This window comes from Oncorhynchus clarkii, chromosome 20 (genome assembly GCF_045791955.1).
Source record: "Oncorhynchus clarkii lewisi isolate Uvic-CL-2024 chromosome 20, UVic_Ocla_1.0, whole genome shotgun sequence".
Classification (NCBI taxonomy): Eukaryota; Metazoa; Chordata; class Actinopteri; order Salmoniformes; family Salmonidae; genus Oncorhynchus; species Oncorhynchus clarkii.
Window position 1 is genome coordinate 14,104,776 of NC_092166.1, and position 20,981 is coordinate 14,125,756.

General features: G+C 43.8%; 1 protein-coding gene across 1 annotated transcript; it reads right to left on the minus strand.

Moving 5' to 3' along the window:
* Positions 1–5,460: 5,460 nt before the first annotated feature.
* Positions 5,461–13,121, minus strand: LOC139377286 (glutamate-rich protein 6). Its single transcript, XM_071120292.1, has 10 exons — positions 13,107–13,121; positions 12,899–13,027; positions 11,251–11,337; positions 10,819–10,988; positions 10,423–10,490; positions 10,069–10,235; positions 7,648–7,730; positions 7,399–7,551; positions 7,079–7,301; positions 5,461–5,739 (listed from the first exon to the last, which is right to left on the minus strand). Exons 1-10 carry the CDS (start codon positions 13,116–13,118, stop codon positions 5,473–5,475), a joined length of 1,359 nt encoding a protein of 452 aa, XP_070976393.1. The 5' UTR covers positions 13,119–13,121; the 3' UTR covers positions 5,461–5,472.
* Positions 13,122–20,981: the final 7,860 nt, after the last annotated feature.

Consider the following 20,981-nt stretch of genomic DNA (forward strand, 5'->3'; position numbering starts at 1 on the left):
TGAAAAGTATTCAGACCCCTTCAATTTTTCCACATTTTGTTACGTTACAGCCTTATTCTAAAATGGATTTTATTTTCTTCTCATCAATCTACATATAATACCCCATAATGACAAAGCAAAAACAGGTTTTTAGACATTTTTGCAACAAAAAAATATATAATAAAACTGAAATACCACATTTACATAAGTATTCAGACCCTTTACTAAGTACTTTGTTGAAGCACCTTTGGCAGCGATTACAGCCTCGAGTCTTCTTGGGTATGACGCTACAAGCTTGCCACACCTGCATTTGGGGAGTTTCTCCCTTTCTTCTCTGCAGATCCTCTCAAGCTCTGTCAGGTTGGATGGGGACCGTCTCTGCACATCTATTTTCAGGTCTCTCCATAGATATTCTATCGGGTTCACGTCTGGGCTCTGGCTGGGCCACACAAGGACATTTAGAGACTTGTCCCGAAGCCACTCCTGTGTTGTCTTGGCTGTGTGCTTAGGGTCGTTGTCCTGTTGGAAGGTGAACCTTTGCTCTAGTCTGAGGACCTGAGCACTCTGTAGCAGGTTTTCATCAAGGATCTCTCAGTACTTTTCTCCATTCATCTTTCCCTCAAACCTGACTAGTCTTCCAGTCCCTGCCACTGAAAACATTTCCACAGCTCGATGATGCCACCACCATGCTTCACCGTAGGGATGGTCCCAGGTTTCCTCCAGACGTGACGCTCTGCATTCAGGCCTAAGAGTTCAATATTGGTTTCATCAGACCAGAGAATCTTGTTTCTCATGGACTGAGAGTCATTTAGGTGCCTTTTGGCAAAATCCTAGCGGGCTGTCATGTGCCTTTTACTGTGGAGTCGCTTCCGCCCGGCCACTCTACCATAAAGGCCTGATTGGTGGAGTGCTGCAGAGATGGTTGCCCACAGAGAAACTCTGGAGCTCTGTCAGAATGACCATTGGGTTCATGGTCACCTCCCTGACCAAGGCGCTTCTCCCCCGATTGCCCAGCTCTAAGAAGAGTCTTGGTGCTTACTGTGTTCTTGGGGACCTTCAATGCCACAGAAATGTTTCGGTGTCCTTCCCCAGATCTGTGCCTCGACACAATCCTGTCTCGGAACTCTACATACAATTCCTTTGACCTCATGGCTTGGTTTTTGCTCCTTATATAGACATGTGTGTGCCTGTCCAAATCATGTCCAATCAATTGAATTTACCACAGGTGGACTCCAATCAAGTTGTAGAAACATCTCAAGGATGATCAATGGGAACAGGATGCACCTAAACTCAATTGAGTCTCAGCAAATGGTCTGAATACTTATGTAAATAAAGTATTTCAGATTTTTGTCATTATGGGGTATTGTGTTATAGATTGATGAGGGAAAATGGTTATTTTATCCATGTTAGAATAAGGCTGTAACGGAACAAAATGTGTTAAAAGTCAAGAGGTGTGAATACCTTCCGAATGCACTGTATATGCCACACCTGTCAGGTGGATGGATTATCTTGGCAAGCGAGAAATGTTTACTAACCAGGTTGTAAGCACATCTGTGCACATCATTTGAGAGAAATACGCTTTTACAGTACTATGCAAAAGTTTTAGGCAGGTGTGAAAAAATGTTGTAAAGTAAGAATTCTTTCAAAAATAAACATGTTAATAGTTTATATTTATCAATTAACAAAATGCAAAGTGAGTGAACAGAATAAAAAATCTACATCAAATCAACCCTTTGCCTTCAAAACAGCGTCAATTCTTCTAGGTACACAGTTTAAGGAACTCGGCAGGTAGGTCGGCCTTAACATCTTGGAGAATTAACCACAGTTTTTATGTGGACTTAGGCGGCCTCAGGTGCTTCTCTCTCTTCATGTAATCCCAGACAGACTCGATGATGTTGAGATCAGGGCTCTGTGGGGGCCATACCATCACTTCCAGGACTCCTTGTTCTTCTTTACGCTGACGATACAGCAAAAGTCATTAAGAACTGTTTGGGGTCGTTGTCATGCTGCAGAATACATTGGGGCCAATCAGACGCCTCCCTGATGGTATTGCATGATGGATAACTATCTGCCTGTGCTTCTCAGCATTGAGGAGACCATTCATTCTGACCAAATCCCCAACTCCATTTGCAGAAATGAAGCCTCGAACTTGCAAGGAACCTCCACTATGCTTCACTGTTGCCTGCAGACACTCATTTGTATACCACTCTCCAGCCCTCCAGCGAACAAACTGCCTTCTGCTCCAGCAAAATATTTCACATTTTGACTCATCAGTCCAGAGCACCTGCTGCCATTTTTCGGCACCCCAGTTCCTGTGTTTTTCGTGCAAAGTTTACTCGCTTGGCCTTGTTTCCACGTGGGAGGTATGGCTTTTTGGCCGTAAGTCTTCCATGAAGGCTACTTCTGACCAGACTTCTCCGGACAGTAGATGGGTGTACCAGGGTCCTACTGTTTTCTGCCAATTCGGAGCTGATGGCGCTGCTGGACATCTTCAGATTGTGAAGAGAAGTAAGCATGATGTCTCATCTGCTGCTGTAAGTTTCCTTGGCCGACCACTGCTTCTACGGTCCTCAACGTTGCCCGTTTCTTTGTGCATCTTCAAAAGAGCTTGGACAGCACATCTGTGTCTTGTTGCTGTGCTAAGTCTTGCCATGGTGTATGACTTTTGACAGTAAACTGTCTTCAGCAACCTCACCTTGTTAGCGGAGTTTGGCTGTTCCTCACCCAGTTTTATTCCTCCTACACAGCTGTTTCTGTTTCAGTTAATGATTGTGTTTCAACCTACATATTGAATTGATGATCATTAGCACCTGTTTTGTATAATTGTTTAATCATACACCTGACAATAAGCCTACAAAATCCCTGACTTTGTGCAAGTGTAGCTAGAAGAATTGATGCTGTTTTGAAGGCAAAGGGTGGTCACACCAAATATGGATTAGATTTTCTTCTTCTGTTCACTCACTTTATATTTATCAATGAACTAAATGCAATCTATTAACATGTTTATTTTTGAAAGCATTGTTACCTTACAGCATTCTTTCACACCTGCCTAAAACTGTTGCACAGTAGTGTATATCAGCTCATGGAACATGGGACCAACACTTTACATGTTGGGTTTATATTTGTGTTCAGTGTACCACCATTTCTTGACATGCCACTTAATAGGATAATATTGCTGCCTAAAGAATATTGCTATCATAACCGTCTAAAATGCTACCTAGACTCATAAAGAGAAGCATGTCTACAAGAGCATATCTTCTAATTAGGTTAAATGATTAAGGGGTTTAGCAAGAGCTTAAGCCGAGTCTCATCTGGACGGTAACAATTCTGGTTGAGACCGTCCCATCTTGGATTACACCAGACTCTTTAATCCACAGTGAAAGACATAGTACAACCTACTATCCCCGCTAGTGTTACAACCACAGGAGGTTGGTGACACCTTCATTGGGGAGAACGGGCTTGCGGTAATGGCTGGAGCAGAATGGCATCAAATACATGAAACACATGGTTTGCATATGTTTGATGGCATTCCATTTGCGCCGTTCCAGCCATTATTATGAGCCATCCTTACAACGATTAACACATAGCACAATTCAAGACTACTTTACTATTGACCCTGCTCATAGGTGTTTATCACAGGAAGCTGCTGAGGGGAGGATGGCTCATGACGATGGCTGCCATTACCACGAGCCAGTCCTCCCCAATTAAGGTTCCACCAACCTGTGTTGTTTATTGTATGTTGCTACAAATAACATTATTTGATCTAGTACATTTGATACACACTCATGAATCTAGAAAAAATAAATCAGAAAATATCTATTGAAAGTCAGAAATTAATATTGAAATGAAGTTCAGTTATTGTGACACTATTGAGTAGTTTCACATAACTCATTTCATGTTTAAAATTAAATCAAGCTTCTCACAATTATGCATTGCAGAGGTCTAAAAAGTATCAGACAACTGTAATAAAAAAAAAGTTTCTATTACAGTCAATATTACACAGTAGGCACAGTCTCATGGCACTATGATGTCACAATGAGCTGAGTGTTCACTGCATGTGATATGATGCAAGTGGTGCTGTGTGAGGTCATAATGAGCTGATCGTTTAATAAGGACCATGGGGGTGTTGTGTGATGTCATAATGGGATGGAAGTTTGTACAAGTACAGTGCCTTCAGAAAGTATTCACACCCTAGACTTTTTCCAAGTTTTTGTTGTGTTACAGGTGGGATTTAAAATTGATTAACTTGAGGTTTGTCACTGGCCTATACACAACACCCCATAATATCAAAGTGGAATTATGTATTTGATATACATTTATCATTAATTAAAAATGAAAAGCTGAAATGTCTTGAGTCAATAAGTATTCAACCCCTTTGTTATGGCAAGTCTAAATAAGTTAAGCAAATTTTCACACCCTAACAAGTCACATAAGAAGTTGCATGGATTCACTGTGCAATAATAGTGTTTAACATGATTTTTGAATGACTACCTCTTCTCTAGACCCCACACAGAATTATCTGTAAGGTTCCTCAGTCAAGCAGTGAATTTCAAACACAAATTTAACCACAAAAACCAGGGAGGTTCTACCTATTGCTTTTTTAAAATGATTTATCAGCCAGACATTGAATATCACTGAGCATGGTGAAATTATTAATTACACTTTGGATGGAGTATCAATACACACAGTCACCACAAAAATGCAGGTGTCCTTCCTAACTCAGTTGACGGAAAGGAAGGAAACCGCTCAGGAATTTCAGGATGAGGCCAATGGTGACTTTAAAACAGTTACAGAGTTGAAAGGCTGTGATAGGAGAAAACTGAGGATGGATCAACAACATTGAAGATATTCCACAACACTAACCTAAACGACAGAATGAAAAAGGAAGACTGTACAGATTACAAATATTACAAAACATGCATCCTGTTTGCAATGAGGCACTAAAGTAAAACTTCTAAAAAGTTGGCAAAGAAATTAACGTCATATCCTGAATACAAAGCATTGTGTTTGGGGCAAAGCCAACACAACACATCACTAAGTACCACTCTTCATATTTTCAAGCATGTTGGTGGCTGCATCATGTTATGAGTATGCTTGTCATCGGCAAGTACTTGGGAGTTGTTTAGGGTAAAAATAAACAAAATAGAGCTAAGCACATGGGAAATCGTAGCGGAAAACCTGGTTCAGTCTGCATCCCAACAAACACTGGGAGACAAATTATTTTTTTTATACAAATGTTAGAATTTCTCTTCCACTTTGACAGAGTATTTTGTGAAATAGTTGACTATTTTTTTCTTATCCCACCATGTAACAACAAAATGTGGAAAAAGTCAAGGGTTGTGAAAGCTTTCGGAAGGCACTGTAGGCTGTGATGTAAGTCAAATCCATATAATTAGGAATTCATTTAATAGGATCACTATTGTCAAATCTGTGTGGTGTCATAATGAGCTGAAATGTTCAATGTTTCCACATAATGATGTTTTGGTATAGAGATCACAGGCAATCCTGGAGACACCTGTGGACAAAGGCCCTCTCACGCTCCTCAAGCTGAAGAGAGCAACTCAAGTCCAGTAACCTTTTGGCCAGAGAGAGGAGGCTAGGAGCTAGTCCAGCCCTCAGAGGCCTTGGGTTGGAGGGGCAGCGCAGGCAGTGGTGGAGATGCCTAATGACCTGATGGACCCTTATCCGTCCAGCCAATAGAATACACTCCTCCTTGGATATGGATGGACCTGGAGCCTGAATCATCCCCAGAGCCACTGGCTGTTAAGAATAATAATTTGTAAAAATGATTTTATAAGATTTCTAGTTGAATAATTGGGCAAAATGTTGATTTCCGCTTAAATAGACACTCACCTTTCTGGTGCAAAATATTATGAAAAATCATATTTTTTCCCCTATTCAACAAAAGTAGGGCAATAGCACTTGACATGACTGACATGCTTTTAAATATAGTAATAATCTAATTATAAATGATTTAAGATTTCACATAAGTGTAAATTAAATATGGTCAGTACAATATTGGCACCATTTCATAACACCAAATACATTTTAGAACTAACCCAAGAAACCACAGTGGGAGCAAATTAATAATAGTGGGCAGAACAAGAAAGGAGGTGGGCAGAGCCAAGCATGATCTAGAGAGATCCCATTGGCGCATTCTAGCATGTATTTGCATATTTCCATTAGAGAACGCCTACTCTGAATTGCGCTTGTGGAATTATGCAATTCGCCCTTGCACTCCTTAACACAATTTTTTAAAACTTTGGCAAAGGGTAAAGTCTGCAAAACTGTTACTAACAGATTCTAGTTTATGGAACAGAAAACTGAATTGAGATCAACATTTTCATCAATGATAACAATTGCATAATGTTGGACAAAATCCATCTCGCTCCATCTTCTCCCATTGCCGGCCACTGGGCTTCCTCTCATCACCATATTTGGTGGTGAGTGGAAATTCCAACCGGATGCTTCAGACTTTTACATTCAGTGAAAAATCTGGCTGTTTGTTTTATCTTTGACAAACTGCCAACAGATCAGTTTCTCCTAAATGTCCACTGAGCGATGCAGACACACCATTCAAATGTTTGTTGACTCATTACAACTTCAGCTTTAAGGACTCAGTGATATCGTCCATCTGTGACTAAGAGAAAGTGATCCTAGTTCAATTCTAATAAATGTACTATTTTTTAGTGTTTTTCTAGTGGCTGAAAATATCACAGCGAGATGAAACTAGTATTGTTACATCCACTATATTCCACAGTTTCATACGCTCTACTGCAAGCCCAGCTGTGAGTTTCACAGACACAGGAAATCGTTCCTTTGTCTCGATAGGCCAGAAAATATGACATCTCTGCCTATGCAAATGTCGGGCCTGAAACCTGACATTTCAAGTCATCCCCGGTGGAGAGGAGGGCAGAGAGGTGGGGCTTTCTTGCACTATAAGACACGGGACCCTACAACATTCACAGGGCACTTTGTACACAAAAATGTCAGTCAGAACCACTCAAAGTCCCCCAAATACATCTAAGAGGATATGTGTTGGTGTGGACAGGTGTATAGGAATGAGTACATTTGTCAGTGTGAGTTGGCGTATGCTTACCTGCAAACAGGCCCCCACACTGAACTTGGCCTGTTGGCCAGCAGAAAGGAAGGACACAAACATGTGTTCCTGTCCCAGGACCCTCACCCCCAGGCTGCGGTTTAAAGATAGGAAGACCGGCCGCAGGGGGGTGGGCGTCTGGCTGTGGCCTCTCCAACTCCACCTTCTGATCCTGGCCCCCGCATCATCCAGACACTGACCTCCTGACGCGTCCAAGCTCAGCCTGGGACAGACACTGAAGTTACGGACAAGACATTTTCCTGAATAAGTACACATTTTTTATTACAAATTACTAATCACAAAGAGTGTCCCCGTCTTACCAGACATTACCGTTGCCATGGTAACATGTGGCCCTGCCATCAGATTGGAATAGGGCCCTGATTGGCTGCCCAAGGGAGTGGTCATCATGTACAATACATACCCTTTCTCTTCCATCAGAGATTATGACCAGGGCCAAGAAGCCAGAGGGATAGCTGTTTGGCATAATGATAAGGATGGACAATACAAAATTACATGATCGTATAGTTAAAATCTCCAACAATGAGTTTACTTATGTTGTGAAAGGATACAAAACCTGGGCAGAACCATCTGGGAAGACTGTGAGAAACTTGCTCCCACAGGCATAATACTTCTCCAGAAATTGTGCCCCATCCTGCCAACACAATCCATATACAAAACGCACGGATCAGTTAAGATAACCTGTATTCACAAGTGTATTCATAAGTATTTTCAGATGTGACCACCAGTGGCGTATAGTCATTGATGCCAAGGGAAGCAAGGCTTCCCCAAAATATTTGACCATAATTTTCAGTCAATTCGCAAGTGGCTGAATCTCACCAGAGAAATCAGTGTGAAGGAAACAGCACCCCCTCTGTCTTAGTATGGGTAACCATGTATCTAATGCTGTCTGGACCTAAAGAGTGTAACATGTTGCCACCGCACCATTTGATTGACTGATGCCAACTAGCATTTGGCCTCCCTCGATAAAAAAACCCAAATAATTAGCCAATAAGCATTGAGCTGAGCTCAACTGTGGGCTGTGTAGCCCACAGGCTCAACTGTGGGCTGTCCTGGTGTAACAAAATGCCCGCAAGGGAGGCCAGTTTTGGATTTGGCTTCAGACCAATCAAATCACTTCCTTTGCCAAATGTAATTTTCAGAAAAAGTGTCAGTTTCTGGTCTGCTAGAGTGTTGATGTCCTGCAGTAGGTAGCTTGCTAAATCAGCCCTTTCCTAAGCCATGGATGGAGATGGGGATTTGGACTTGTGGTTTTGACTTAATTCTCTGTACAGGCCAATGATTTTGACGGTGATTCTGATCTAACCATAAATGAATATGTTGTGCCACTGGACTGAGACAATTGAAGCTCAATATGTAGCCTAGCTACCTAGCTAAATTAACTAGCTAACTTAGTGGTTCATTGTTGCCCATGCAAGGACATCAGGCTAGCAAACATTTTAGCTAGGTAGCCTATAACAACAAAACCTAAAAGTGCACTGTATGACAGAGCCATAGACCGTTTTGACAACATGAAAGAGAGGAGGATCAGGGTATTGGCATTCAACTAGTCTACGAGTAGGGCGAGTCAACATGTTTTGTTTTACTTGCGCGAGCGTGGACACACACACACACAGAGAAATCAGTACAATGGACAGCCAGATGATATTTAGAAACATTGATTGGACTAAATTGTTTTTGGTTTCTTAATTTAAAAAAAATTGTATGTATTAAACAAACCATATATAGCCTTATTGATTTGATGGTCTTTAAATGTTTGGTGCTGGAATAGCAGAGGCAATGTCTGTTGTCTTTGTGCTGATTGTGGTAACCCTGTAGTTCTCAACCAGTAGTTGTTTAGTAAACTTGTCAAACATTAAACTTGCTTGACCATGCTTCAAGTGGGTTGGCAGGGTAGCCTAGTGGTTAGCGCGTTGGACTAGTAACCAAAATGTTGCAAGATTGAATCCCCGAGCCGACAAGGTACACATCTGTCGTTCTGCCCCTGAACAGGCAGTTAACCCACTGTTCCTAGGCCGTCATTGAAAATAAGAATTTGTTCTTAACTGACTTGCCTAGTTAAATAAAGGTTCAAAACAAAATAACAAAAAAAAGTGATAACTGTGTGTTCGTTCCTGTTTCCTTGTCAATCATTGGTAAAATTAGCATTATGACAATATCTTTAATTAAATCATTCAAAAACCTTTAATGCAATTGCAGACAGAAGTTGACAAATCAGGAACATAGCACGCATGTTTCTGAGTAAGTTCTGTATCAAAGAAAAGGTCCCATGTTATTTTATCAAAACCGAAGTCCAGCCTTTAGTGATGTCACTACGTCAGTACCTTTTACTCCTGAGACCAAAACCATGCCTACAAAGCTATATAAACAAAGCTTTTATAATAAATTTATTATAAAAGCTTTGTTTATATAGCTTTGTAGGCATGGTTTTGGTCTCAGGAGTAAAAGGTACATATATAGTTAATCTGTAGTCTAGGACCATATAAATATGAGGAAGGGGTCTTATAACCCCTCCCCTTAATATAACATAAGCATAATCAATTATTCTAATACATCAAACATTTGTACAGCCCCAATCATGACCCCTAGGTGAACGTCTAACATATGCATCATTTGCTTTGTGGACTTCACCGGACAGATGTTGCTCTCTGGTTTTGTGATTAAACAAACACACGTGTAGTTGAATTTATTACGCCACTGTGTTGTTGTCACGGCCTTATTGTATATCGTGGTGGCGTATGAACGAAAGGGTTATAGAGCAAACACAATTATCACAACAGAGGTTGTAATATGGCTTTTTTTACTGGCTTGGCTTCCTCAGGGATTTTACACACGCACCTCTACTGGTGACCACATGATGGCACTGTCCTCATGCAAACCTGCACACCAGAATCTCTCACTTGTCTAGCTGCCTCATCCATCATGTTGTTAGGTTCAAAGTAAATGCAATAAAGGTTCAAAATCATTTGTACCTGATGCGGAGAAATGCCAAACTCAAATGACTCATGGTCATAAAGGGTGTCTCCATTTTTTTTTTCCAGGTCCTCCTCAATCCCAGGATGTTGTGTAACAGTCCACTGTCCCTCTTTGGCTGTACAGGTGGACAGCTGGTAGCTGATGGTCCTAGAGAAGGGCGTGTCTATGAAACAGGACAGTAGGTCAATGACATTAAAACTACATCAGTTAAAAGTTAATGGAAATATATGGCTTTTAAAATATATCTATAAAAATGAACATCCTGAATGAACTTAAAGCGATTAATTGACCATTTCCACAGAAAACAGACTCATATTTAAATGTGTGTTTATAAACTGTTGCGTACTCACAGGTATCTGCAGATCGGAGGGTTGACTGTGTGTCCTGGTAGAGTCGCTCTCGCTCTTGCTCCTGCTTTCTGAGGAGGAAGAGGTGGAGTTTGCTAGTGATGTGCTGGATTTCCGTCCTAAATTCAAACTCCACCCATCCGGCACACAAGGCAAGCTCAATCAAGCACACCTGATTATGCTTATGGGATTGCAGACTATTCTTCTCAATCCCAACGCGTGGAGAACAATAGAGAGTCAGACACTAAGAAACTAATAGCAGATGATCCATTAGGAAGGAAAACCAATGATCCAATCATGTTCAGGCAGCAAGCTGCCTTAGTGTCACCCGTTTCCTAGACAGAGAATAAGATGCAGATTTGTCCCTTATTTTGACCTTTCATCTATGACCCCTCATACCTGTGCTCCTCTCTGTCCCGGGCCTGGGCCTGCAGCTCCTCCTCCTCTCTGGTTGGCTGATTGTTAGGTGGGAGTGTTGCGTCATCCTCCTGATCAGGTCTCTGCAGGGCAAGCCACCTTTCATGGGCCAGCATGTCACACAGCTGCTGGTACTGGGCACAGCAGAAGATCTGTGTGTGTGTGAGGGCATGTGCGTGAGATAGATCATGAAAGAGAGAAATAGAGTAGGGTAGGGTGTGTGTGTGTGTGTGTATGCATACAGAGTGTGGGGAGGGGCAAATGGAGTGTGGGGAGGGACATATGGAGTGTGGGGAGGGGCATATCATAAAAATCATGTGTCATGCTTTGTTCACACTAATATTCCCAAACCCCTATTTAGGTGATGCTTGGTTCAGGGCGTTTCATTTTACCGTCCATGACATTCAGCCTTACCCCAGGGTCCTCTGCAAATGTTGGTCCAAGTGGAGGCCTTGCTTTCTCTCCACAGTACTCACACGTCACTGGAGAGTCCACGAGAGGCTGGGGCAGGACAACAGGGGGGTGTGGTCAAAGATGATCACACAATGGATCACTTACAATAATACAGAGTTATACACAGTCTCCAAAAATGTCTCAGTTGTGTTATTCTAGAAGAAAAAGAAACACCTATTTAGGCGAGGTGCTGGCTAGCGGAGTAAACTTGAAAATAAAAGAGAGCCGCACACTCTAGGAGCTCAGATGCAAAATTTTTATTACCAACGTTTCGACAGCCAAGATGTCTTCATCAGGGTATAATCACAAACACTCGTTTAATCACAAAGACTCGTTTATATAGTTTCAAAAGACACAGGTGTCTGTAATCATGGCCAAGAGTGGCCTAATATCATTGGTTAATTATCAAATATTAAAATGGCATACAAAGAACAGCATACAAACAACAAGTGGATAGCATACGATCATAGATTCATTTTAGACTACACAAGCTTACAAACAATTACAATGGCAAAGTCACAAGAATGGCTTCAGATCAAAGTCTACGTTGAGACCGAAGGGAACTCTGATTTACCACCAAGATATTCCTGAACAACGTCTATTTGCGCCCCTACTGGATGGAAATTACAAGTGTAATGGCTGTGCTCAATGCAATGGCACTTATAAATGTAGATCCTTCAAACACCCACAAACAGAGAAATCGATCCCAATCAAAGGTGTTATTACGTGCTCCACTAAGGCAGTTATTTATCTTATAACTTGTCCTTGTGGTAAAAAGTATGTGGGTAAAACAAAACGCGAATTAAAAGTACGAATCTCAGAGCGTCGTAGCACCATTAGGTGCAAAAACTTTACTTACCCAGTTGCGGCCCACTTCTTGGAGGCAGGCCACTCGATTTCGTCTCTGCGTTATATTGGCATCGAACATGTCACCCTCCCTAGGAGAGGGGGTGACCTTGATAATTTATTGTCAAAACGAGAGGCTGCCTGGATCTAATTTAAAGACCCTTGCTACCTTCGGTTTCAACGTAGACTTTGATCTGAAGCCATTCTTGTGATTATTGTGACTTTGCCATTGTAATTGTTTGTAAGGTTGTGTAGTCGAATTAATTTATGATCGTATGCTATCCATTTGTTGTTTGTATGCTGTTCTTTGTATGACATTTTAATATTTGATAATTACCCAATGATATTAGGCCATTCTTGGCCATGATTACAGACACCTGTGTCTTTTGACACTACATAAATGAGTCATCCCGCAGTGTTAGTGATTATACCCCGATGAAGACAGCTTGGCTGTCGAAACGTTGGTAATTACACTTTTGCATCTGAGCTGCTAGAGTGTGCGGCTCTCTTTTATTTTCAGTTGTGCTATTCACAATTTCTATTGCATATGGGTTGCACATTATATTCATAACATCACAATGCCAGTTGTATCCCTGAGTGGAAAACATCTTCCGAGATAGAAGTGCTGGGTTTGAGGGGCGATACTTGACCTCTCATATTCTGATCATTAGTACCTGGCTGACACATGGAACTAATAAAGTGGACTATGAAGAGATTACGGAGACTAGGGTGTGGTAGCAGACAGGTGGGTAAGGTGTTGTACCTCTGGGAGGATGTTCCTTGGGTTTGGTGCTTGGTCCTGGGACTCCCTCTTATATCTAAGAACTCCCAGAAAACCAGAAGTGGGAGTTGGTGGACAATCAAAAGACTGTACATATTCATCTTGCAGCCCCTATAGGGAGAGAAAATAAGTAGTCAGGGAGAGAAGGAGAAAATAACAAGACCTGTCTTAAATTGTACATTTCTCTTACATGGTCATCCATGAGCAAAAATACTTCACTGGGTTTCTGCTCTAACCTAGAAGACTCATCATCTGAAAAATAGACAAATAGTCAACACAACTCATTCAGTATGACATGAGACAGCATTCATACACAGTGTAAATATGTTGCCATTAATTTTTTTAATTTTTTTTTTACAAATTGTGAGTGATGTCTTCTTGCGACTTTGGTTTCAATTAGTGACATTGATTCTCATGCATCCTGCTATAATCTCACCCACTCAATTGATCAAAGTTAAAACTAAGCCCAGAACTATACATCGAAGGATATCAACAACTGTTCCACCTGTCTCTGTGTCTCGCACTTGCTTCTCTCCCTCACTGGGCAGAGTAGTGACATCACCATCACCGTCCACATGCCAGCCTTGATTTGGGGCACCTGCAACTTCAGCCTCCATTATTTCCTTTTCAGAAAAAGACAGATCACAGAGGTAGACATTTACACACACGTCATGGATATGCCTAAACAAATTCATACACTCACCGCAGTGTTGTGCTTGTTCAGACAGCATGTAGCTCAACTTGCTGATGTTGTCAGTAACCGTGGAGATTAAATGGTTGCGTGGGGCTTTCTGGACCTAATATCTAACCATATTGCCTGACATTATACATTCCAAAATAAGAGACAGCAATAGCATGCTTAGTCCTAGCAGGTGGGTGGGTAAAAGTTAGGTGTATTATTGTTGTAATGTAATTTATGAAAGTTAAATCAGGAAGGCTGGTTTGAATGCTCGTTAAACTTCGTCAAGCAGCATAACATAATTCGCTCTTTTCTATTATACAGGACATACAAAGGTATCATTAGGATAGCGTCTCGTTCTTTTCCTCTTTCCATTAGCCATGTACAGAATGTAATTCACCTATTTATCTTTAGCCTATAAGCACAATAATGCACATTCTGTATGCTTGCCATTTAACCTATGGGCTCATTCTTGCAATTATTACTTTCCTCTTTCAACCAATGGGTGTAAACCTTCAGATGTATTTACAGTGGGGCAAGAAAGTATTTAGTCAGCCACCAATTGTGCAAGTTTCATCTTACCCATGTTCTCTCACTTGCCGTTTTTCAACAACAGTTTGACAACCATCCACCTCCCCACCAATACTACACTTAAGGCCCACATTTGGAACTCCTTCACCCTAGCAGGGGGATTTCGATGCCAGCTTCCCTGCAAAAGGGTTACCTGTCATCAGCATCTGGTTCCGTTGAGTATTCACCTGAGAGGAGGCCATACCCAAACTATTGAATAAAATACCATATTACATTCTGTCCCTGTTATTCATAATAGTTAAGTCTGTACTCAATTGAATTGTGATTTATTGGGCCTGTATGACACATTCACAAACTAGCATAATTTTTTGGTGGGAAAAGTAACCTACCTGAATTTAGCTTCAGGTGTAGAAACACTTCATAAAAACTAGTGAGGCTACATTTAAATTGATTACATAGTAGGCTTACCAACTTTAGTGTCCTACTGTAACAGTTTTCTATATGAGAAGGAGAGTCGGACCAAAATGCAGCGTGTCGATTGCGATCCATGTTTTAATAAACAAACGTAAAACACGAATCAAGACAAACACTACAAAATAAAGAACGTAACGAAAACCTAAACAGCCTATCTGGTGAAAACACAGACAGGAACAATCACCCACAAACACACAGTGAAACCCAGGCTACCTAAATATGGTTCCGAATCAGAGACAATGACAAACACCTGCCTCTGATTGAGAACCATATCAGGCCGAACATAGAACTAGACAAACTAGACATGTAACATAGAATGCCCACTCAGATCACACCCTGACCAACCACAACATAGAAATATACAAAGTAAACTATGGTCAGGGTGTGACAGTACCCCCACCCCCCAAGGTGCGGACTCCGGCCGCAAAACCTGAACCTATAGGGGAGGGTCTGGGTGGGCATCTGTCCGCGGTGGCGGCTCTGGCGCTGGACGTGGACCCCACTCCATAATCGTTTTAGTCCACCTCCTTAGCGTCCCTAGATAGGTTACCCTCCTTAATGACCGCTCGGGACAGAGGGACAGCTCGGGACAGAGGTAGCTCGGGACTGATGGGTAGCTCGGGACTGATGGGTAGCTCGGGACTGATGGGTAGCTCGGGACTGAGAGGAAGCTCAGCACTGAGAGGAAGCCCAGGCAGATAGTTGGATCTAGAAGAGTCTGGTCGACTGGCAGATCTGGAAGAGTCTGGTCGACTGGCAGATCTGGAAGAGTCTGGTCGACTGGCAGATCTGGAAGAGTCTGGTCGACTGGCAGCTCTTGCTGCTCCATGCTGACTGGCTGCCCCATGCTGACTGGCTGCTCCATGCTGACTGACAGCTCTGGCTGCTCCATGCTGACTGGCTGCTCTGGCTGCTCCATGCTGACTGGCTGCTCTGGCTGCTCCATGCTGACTGGCTGCTCCATGCTGACTGGCTGCTCCATGCTGACTGGCTGCTCTGGCTGCTCCATGCTGACTGGCGGCCCTGGCTGCTCCATGCTGACTGGCGGCCCTGGCTGCTCCATGCTGACTGGCGGCCCTGGCTGCTCCATGCTGACTGGCGGCCCTGGCTGCTCCATGCTGACTGGCGGCCCTGGCTGCTCCATGCTGACTGGCGGCCCTGGCTGCTCCATGCTGACTGGCGGCCCTGGCTGCTCCATGCTGACTGGCGGCCCTGGCTGCTCCATGCTGACTGGCGGCCCTGGCTGCTCCATGCTAACTGGCGGCCCTGGCTGCTCCATGCTAACTGGCGGCCCTGGCTGCTCCATGCTAACTGGCGGCCCTGGCTGCTCCATGCTAACTGGCAGCTCTGGCGGCTCCTTGCAGACTAGCAGCTCTGGCGGCTCCTTGCAGACTAGCAGCTCTGGCGGCTCCTTGCAGACTAGCAGCTCTGGCGGCTCCCTGCAGACTGGCAGCTCCCTGCAGACTGGCAGCTCCCTGCAAACTGGCAGCTCCCTGCAAACTGGCAGCTCCTTGCAAACTGGCAGCTCCTTGCAAACTGGCAGCTCCTTGCAAACTGGCAGCTCCTTGCAAACTGGCAGCTCCTTGCAAACTGGCAGCTCCTTGCAAACTGGCAGCTCCTTGCAAACTGGCAGTTCTGAACAGGCGGGAGACTCCGGCAGCGCTGTAGAGAAGGAAGGCTCTAACAGCAGCTAAACAGGCGGGAGACTCCGACAGCGCTGAAGAGGAGGAAGGCTCTGGCAGCGCTGGACAGGCGTGGTGCTGGCACTGGTGGTACTGGGCCGAGGACACGCACAGGAAGCCTGGTGCGGGGAGCTGCTACCGGAGGGCTGGGGTGTGGAGGTGGTACTGGAAAAACCGGACCGTGCAGGCGCACTGGAGCTCTTGAGCACCGAGCCTGCCCAACCTTACCTGGTTGAATGCTCACGGTCGCCCTGCCAGTGCCGCGAGGTGGAATAGCCCGCACTGGGCTATGCAGGCGAACCGGAGACACCGAGCACAAGGCTGGTGCCATGTAAGCCGGCCCAAGGAGACGCACTGGGGACCAGCTGCGTAGAGCCGGCTTCATGGCATTAGGCTCGACGCTCAATCTAGCCCGGCCGACACGCGGAGCTGGAATATACCGCACCGGGCTATGCACCCGCACTGGAGACACCGTGCGCACCACTGCATAACACGGTGCCTGTCCGGTCTCTCTAGCCCCCCGGTAAGCACAGGGAGTCCGCCCAGGTCTCCTACCTGGCGTAGCCATACTCCCTGTTAGCCCCCCCCCCCCCCAAGAAATTTTTGGGGCTGCCTCTCGGGCTTCCATCCGCGTCGCCGTGCTGCCTTCTCATACCAGCGCCTCTCTGCTTTCACCGCCTCCATTCTACGATAACCTTCCTCGCACTGCTCCAGCGAATCCCAGGCGGGCTCCGGCACTCTCCCTGGGTCGGCCGCCCACCTGTCGATCTCCTCCCAAGTAGTATAGTCCATACTCCTGCTGTCCATAACGTCCTCCCATGTCCATTCCTCTTTACGCTGCTGTTGCTGCCTGTTGACACGCTGCTTGGTCCGTTGGTGGTGGGTGATTCTGTAACGGTTTTCTATATGAGAAGGAGAGTCGGACCAAAATGCAGCGTGTCGATTGCGATCCATGTTTTAATAAACAAACGTAAAACACGAATCAATACAAACACTACAAAATAAAGAACGTAATGAACGTAACGAAAACCTAACCAGCCTATCTGGTGAAAACACATAGACAGGAACAATCACCCACAAACACACAGTGAAACCCAGGCTACCTAAATATGGTTCCCAATCAGAGACAATGACGAACACCTGCCTCTGATTGAGAACCATATCAGGCCGAACATAGAACTAGACAAACTAGACATGTAACATAGAATGCCCACTCAGATCACACCCTGACCAACCACAACATAGAAATATACAAAGTAAACTATGGTCAGGGTGTGACACCTACTCTGTGTCAAAATAACCGTTTGACTGTTGGGGTTAGGTAAAACGCAAATCGAACATGCAATTCTTATTTTTTTAGGTGGTTGTATATCATCTAGCCACAACCTGCACCCCAATTAATTTCAGTGTAATTGCACGTGATTTAGATAACATGTTAATCACGCTTTCAAGCTGTGCAAAGACAATTAATTAAGAACACAGGTGAGAATGATTATCCCGGCAGAATTCGATTGGCAAGAGAATGCCTACACTATAACTGTGTTGAATACCCATACTAACATACTGTATACTATATACTTAATGAGTATTGTTTGGGTTGCGTCAATTCGAATCTGGTATCAGGACAAGTTATGACACTGAGTCACCATATTGTATGCTATGTACTTTTATTAGCTTAAGCAATAAATGGTAAATGCAATTTTCATATATACGGGTTCGCTGTAACACCACGCTGGGCAGAACAGAGAACTAGCCAACACACTAATATTATCTTCTAAAATACTCTGACAGAAGTAGTTCCTGCTTTCGAGCTGGCCAGTCAGAGTAGAGACTGGGCGTGGTTTAAACTCACTCAGCCTATCGTTGATTGTTGGCGCACGAGCTGGTCCCAGCCCCTAGGCGCTTCAGCGGTCAGGCGTTGTTGTGTAGAATATCTGTGCGCTCATACTCTCGATACAGTTATCACACATCTGGCTCCTGCTATCTAACAAAATACCGTTTGTTCTCGCAACACTCTGTTCTGTATGTGCCTCCACAACTCATTGCACAGTTCCTGTTTTTATGTTATTCTGTATTTTTCCATCACGAGAAAGGCCCATGGCCCTGAAACTGCTGACACCCTAGATTAGTTGCAATTCACACTATGCTACATAATGTCACAAGTCAGCTATGTTGCACAACACATACACCCACACAAGCCAACAGCAAATAATATTCAATCACCTATGATATGGTAACGGGCTATAGTGCATAACACAGAACCTCACAATCCCCCTTTTCACACCCACTAGGGTGTGAATAAAAATTCAGCAATGAATCATATAAAAGCTACAAAGTTTAAAATACCTTCATGTCCTCCATTCGATCCCACTATGTACTAGATTGGCTACCAGCCACCTAGGAACTTAAATATAATTGTATTCCCCGTGTATCTTTTGTATTGATTTGTTGTTAATAAAAAATCAAAGACTGCAAGTGAAGTTGATGAAATGGTAGTGGTTGCACCAATGCCCAGAGTGAATAAGCCTATTTGTCAGCCAAGAGAAGCGGACATGCTGTATGTAAAGAAATTGGATTTGTGGCGTTCATTGCAACTGTGATAAACTGCACAGCTCAAACAAATTGGACGTGATTGTGGCTGCGGCAGAAAAGTATCTGGGACTTCAGGAATTCATAGTGGAAGATTTAGAAGGGTTATGGGTGACAGAAGCTGTGCCGCCCTCCCTCCCAGACTCATGAGCCTGTGTAGGGATCATACAGGGATTATTGATTTTAAGGACATTATCAACATAAATATTTAACTTATTCATTGTCTGTTATCAACATTATATGGGAATAATAGGCATTTTATTCCATTCTCAAAATAGTATACATTCCCCCCGCTACATTTTCTAATCCAGAGCAGAGTCCAAAAGGTACAGAACGGCATCATACCATATAACATATGGTATGATGGGCATTTTTAAGAACAGACAATGAATATGTTGTGAAATATTTTTGTTGATTGACATTGTCTTATGTTGCCTAAGGATGAAACAGCAGTGTATTTTTATTTTTTTTGTGTATTTTTTCAGATGGCTGTCTATCCTGTCTTTCCATTTATAATCTAATGCTCTGCAGGTTTTGCAGATGTCACACCCTGATCTGTTTCACCTGTCTTGTGCTTGTCTCCACCCCCCTCCAGGTGTCGCCCATTTTCCTCATTATCCCCTGTGCATTTATACCCGTGTTTTCTGTTTGTCTGTTGCCAGTTCATCTTGTCTCGTCAAGCCTACCAGTGGTTTTCCGTACTCTTGTTTTCTCTATAGTCCTTGTTTTCTAGTTTTCCCAGTTTTGACCATTCTGGCTGCCCTGACCCTGAGCCTGCCTGACGTTCTGTACCTTGTGACACTGCTCTGGATTACTGACCTCTGCCTGCCCTTGACCTGTCGCTTGTCTGCCCCCTGTTGTTGTAATAAACTCTTGTTACTTCAAACTGTCTGCATCTGGGTCTTATCAATTGTGATGTGATAATGTGATTCAAAATGAGGCAACGGTGTGTATTAGGACCATGTAGATGCCTTCGAGCGGTTGGATAGGCTGTTTGAGTGTTTATCCGACGGGAATAATAATAATAATAATAATTATGCTCCCCCACTTCTAAATCCAAAGTTGCGCCCCTGGTTGCAGCATTAGTTGTCATTCGTGCAACAAAACAAAGAAGAAGATCATGGACTTCAGGAAACATCCGAGGGAGCACCCCCCTATCCACAGCAGTGGAGAAGGTGGAAAGTTTTAAGTTCCTCTGCGAACATAGCACTGACAAACTGAAATGGTCCACCCACACAGACAGCGTGGTGAAGAAGGCGCAACAGTGCCTATTCAACCTCAGACTGAAGACATTTGGCTTGTCACCTTAAACCCTCACAAACATTTACAGATGCACAATTGAGAGCATCCTGTTGGGCTGTATCACCGCATAGTACGGCAACTGCAACGCCCACAACCGCAGGGCTCTCCAGAGGGTGGTGCGGTCTGCACAACGCATCACCGGGGGTAAACTACTTGCCCTCCAGGACACCTACAGCACTCGATGTCACAGGAAGGCCCAAAAAATCATCAAGGACAACAACCACCCGAGCCACTGCCTGTTCACCCCGCTATCACTCAGAAGGCGAGGTCAGTACAGGTGCATCAAAGCTGGGACAGAGAGACTGAAAAACAGCTTCTATCTCAAGGGCATCAGACTGTTAAATAGCCATCACTAGCACAGAGAGGCTGCTGCCTACATACACAGACTTGTAATCATTGGCCACTTTAATAATGTTTACATATCTTGCATTACTCATCTCATATGTATATACTGTCTCTTAGTGTTGTCACCCCTTGCTCCCACTCTAGTGCTCGAGTGTGCCAGGCTGCCCTTCATTACGCACACCTGTCACCATCATTACGCGTAGCAGCGCTCATTGGACTCACCTGGACTCCTCTTTGTTGATTTTCTTGTCTATAACTGTCTGCTTCCCTATTTGTTCCCTATGTCTGCATTGATGTTGTTGTTTTTCCCTTGTCACACCCCGATCTGTTTCACTTGTCTTGTGATTGTCTGTTGTTGTATGTTTTTCATGTCAAAACCAGCTTACTGGTGTACTGTCACAACTGCTCCCGCTCTCCATCTCTGCCGCTCAAGGGTGCCAGGCTGCCCTTCATTACTCACACC

Coding starts and splice junctions, on each gene's coding strand:
- LOC139377286 (XM_071120292.1), bottom strand. Junction 11,338..12,898: donor CAAGGAACATCCTCCCAGAG/GTACAACACCTT, acceptor GTCCTGCCCCAG/CCTCTCGTGGACTCTCCAGT. Junction 7,552..7,647: donor GATGGTTCTGCCCAGGTTTT/GTATCCTTTCAC, acceptor TATGCCAAACAG/CTATCCCTCTGGCTTCTTGG.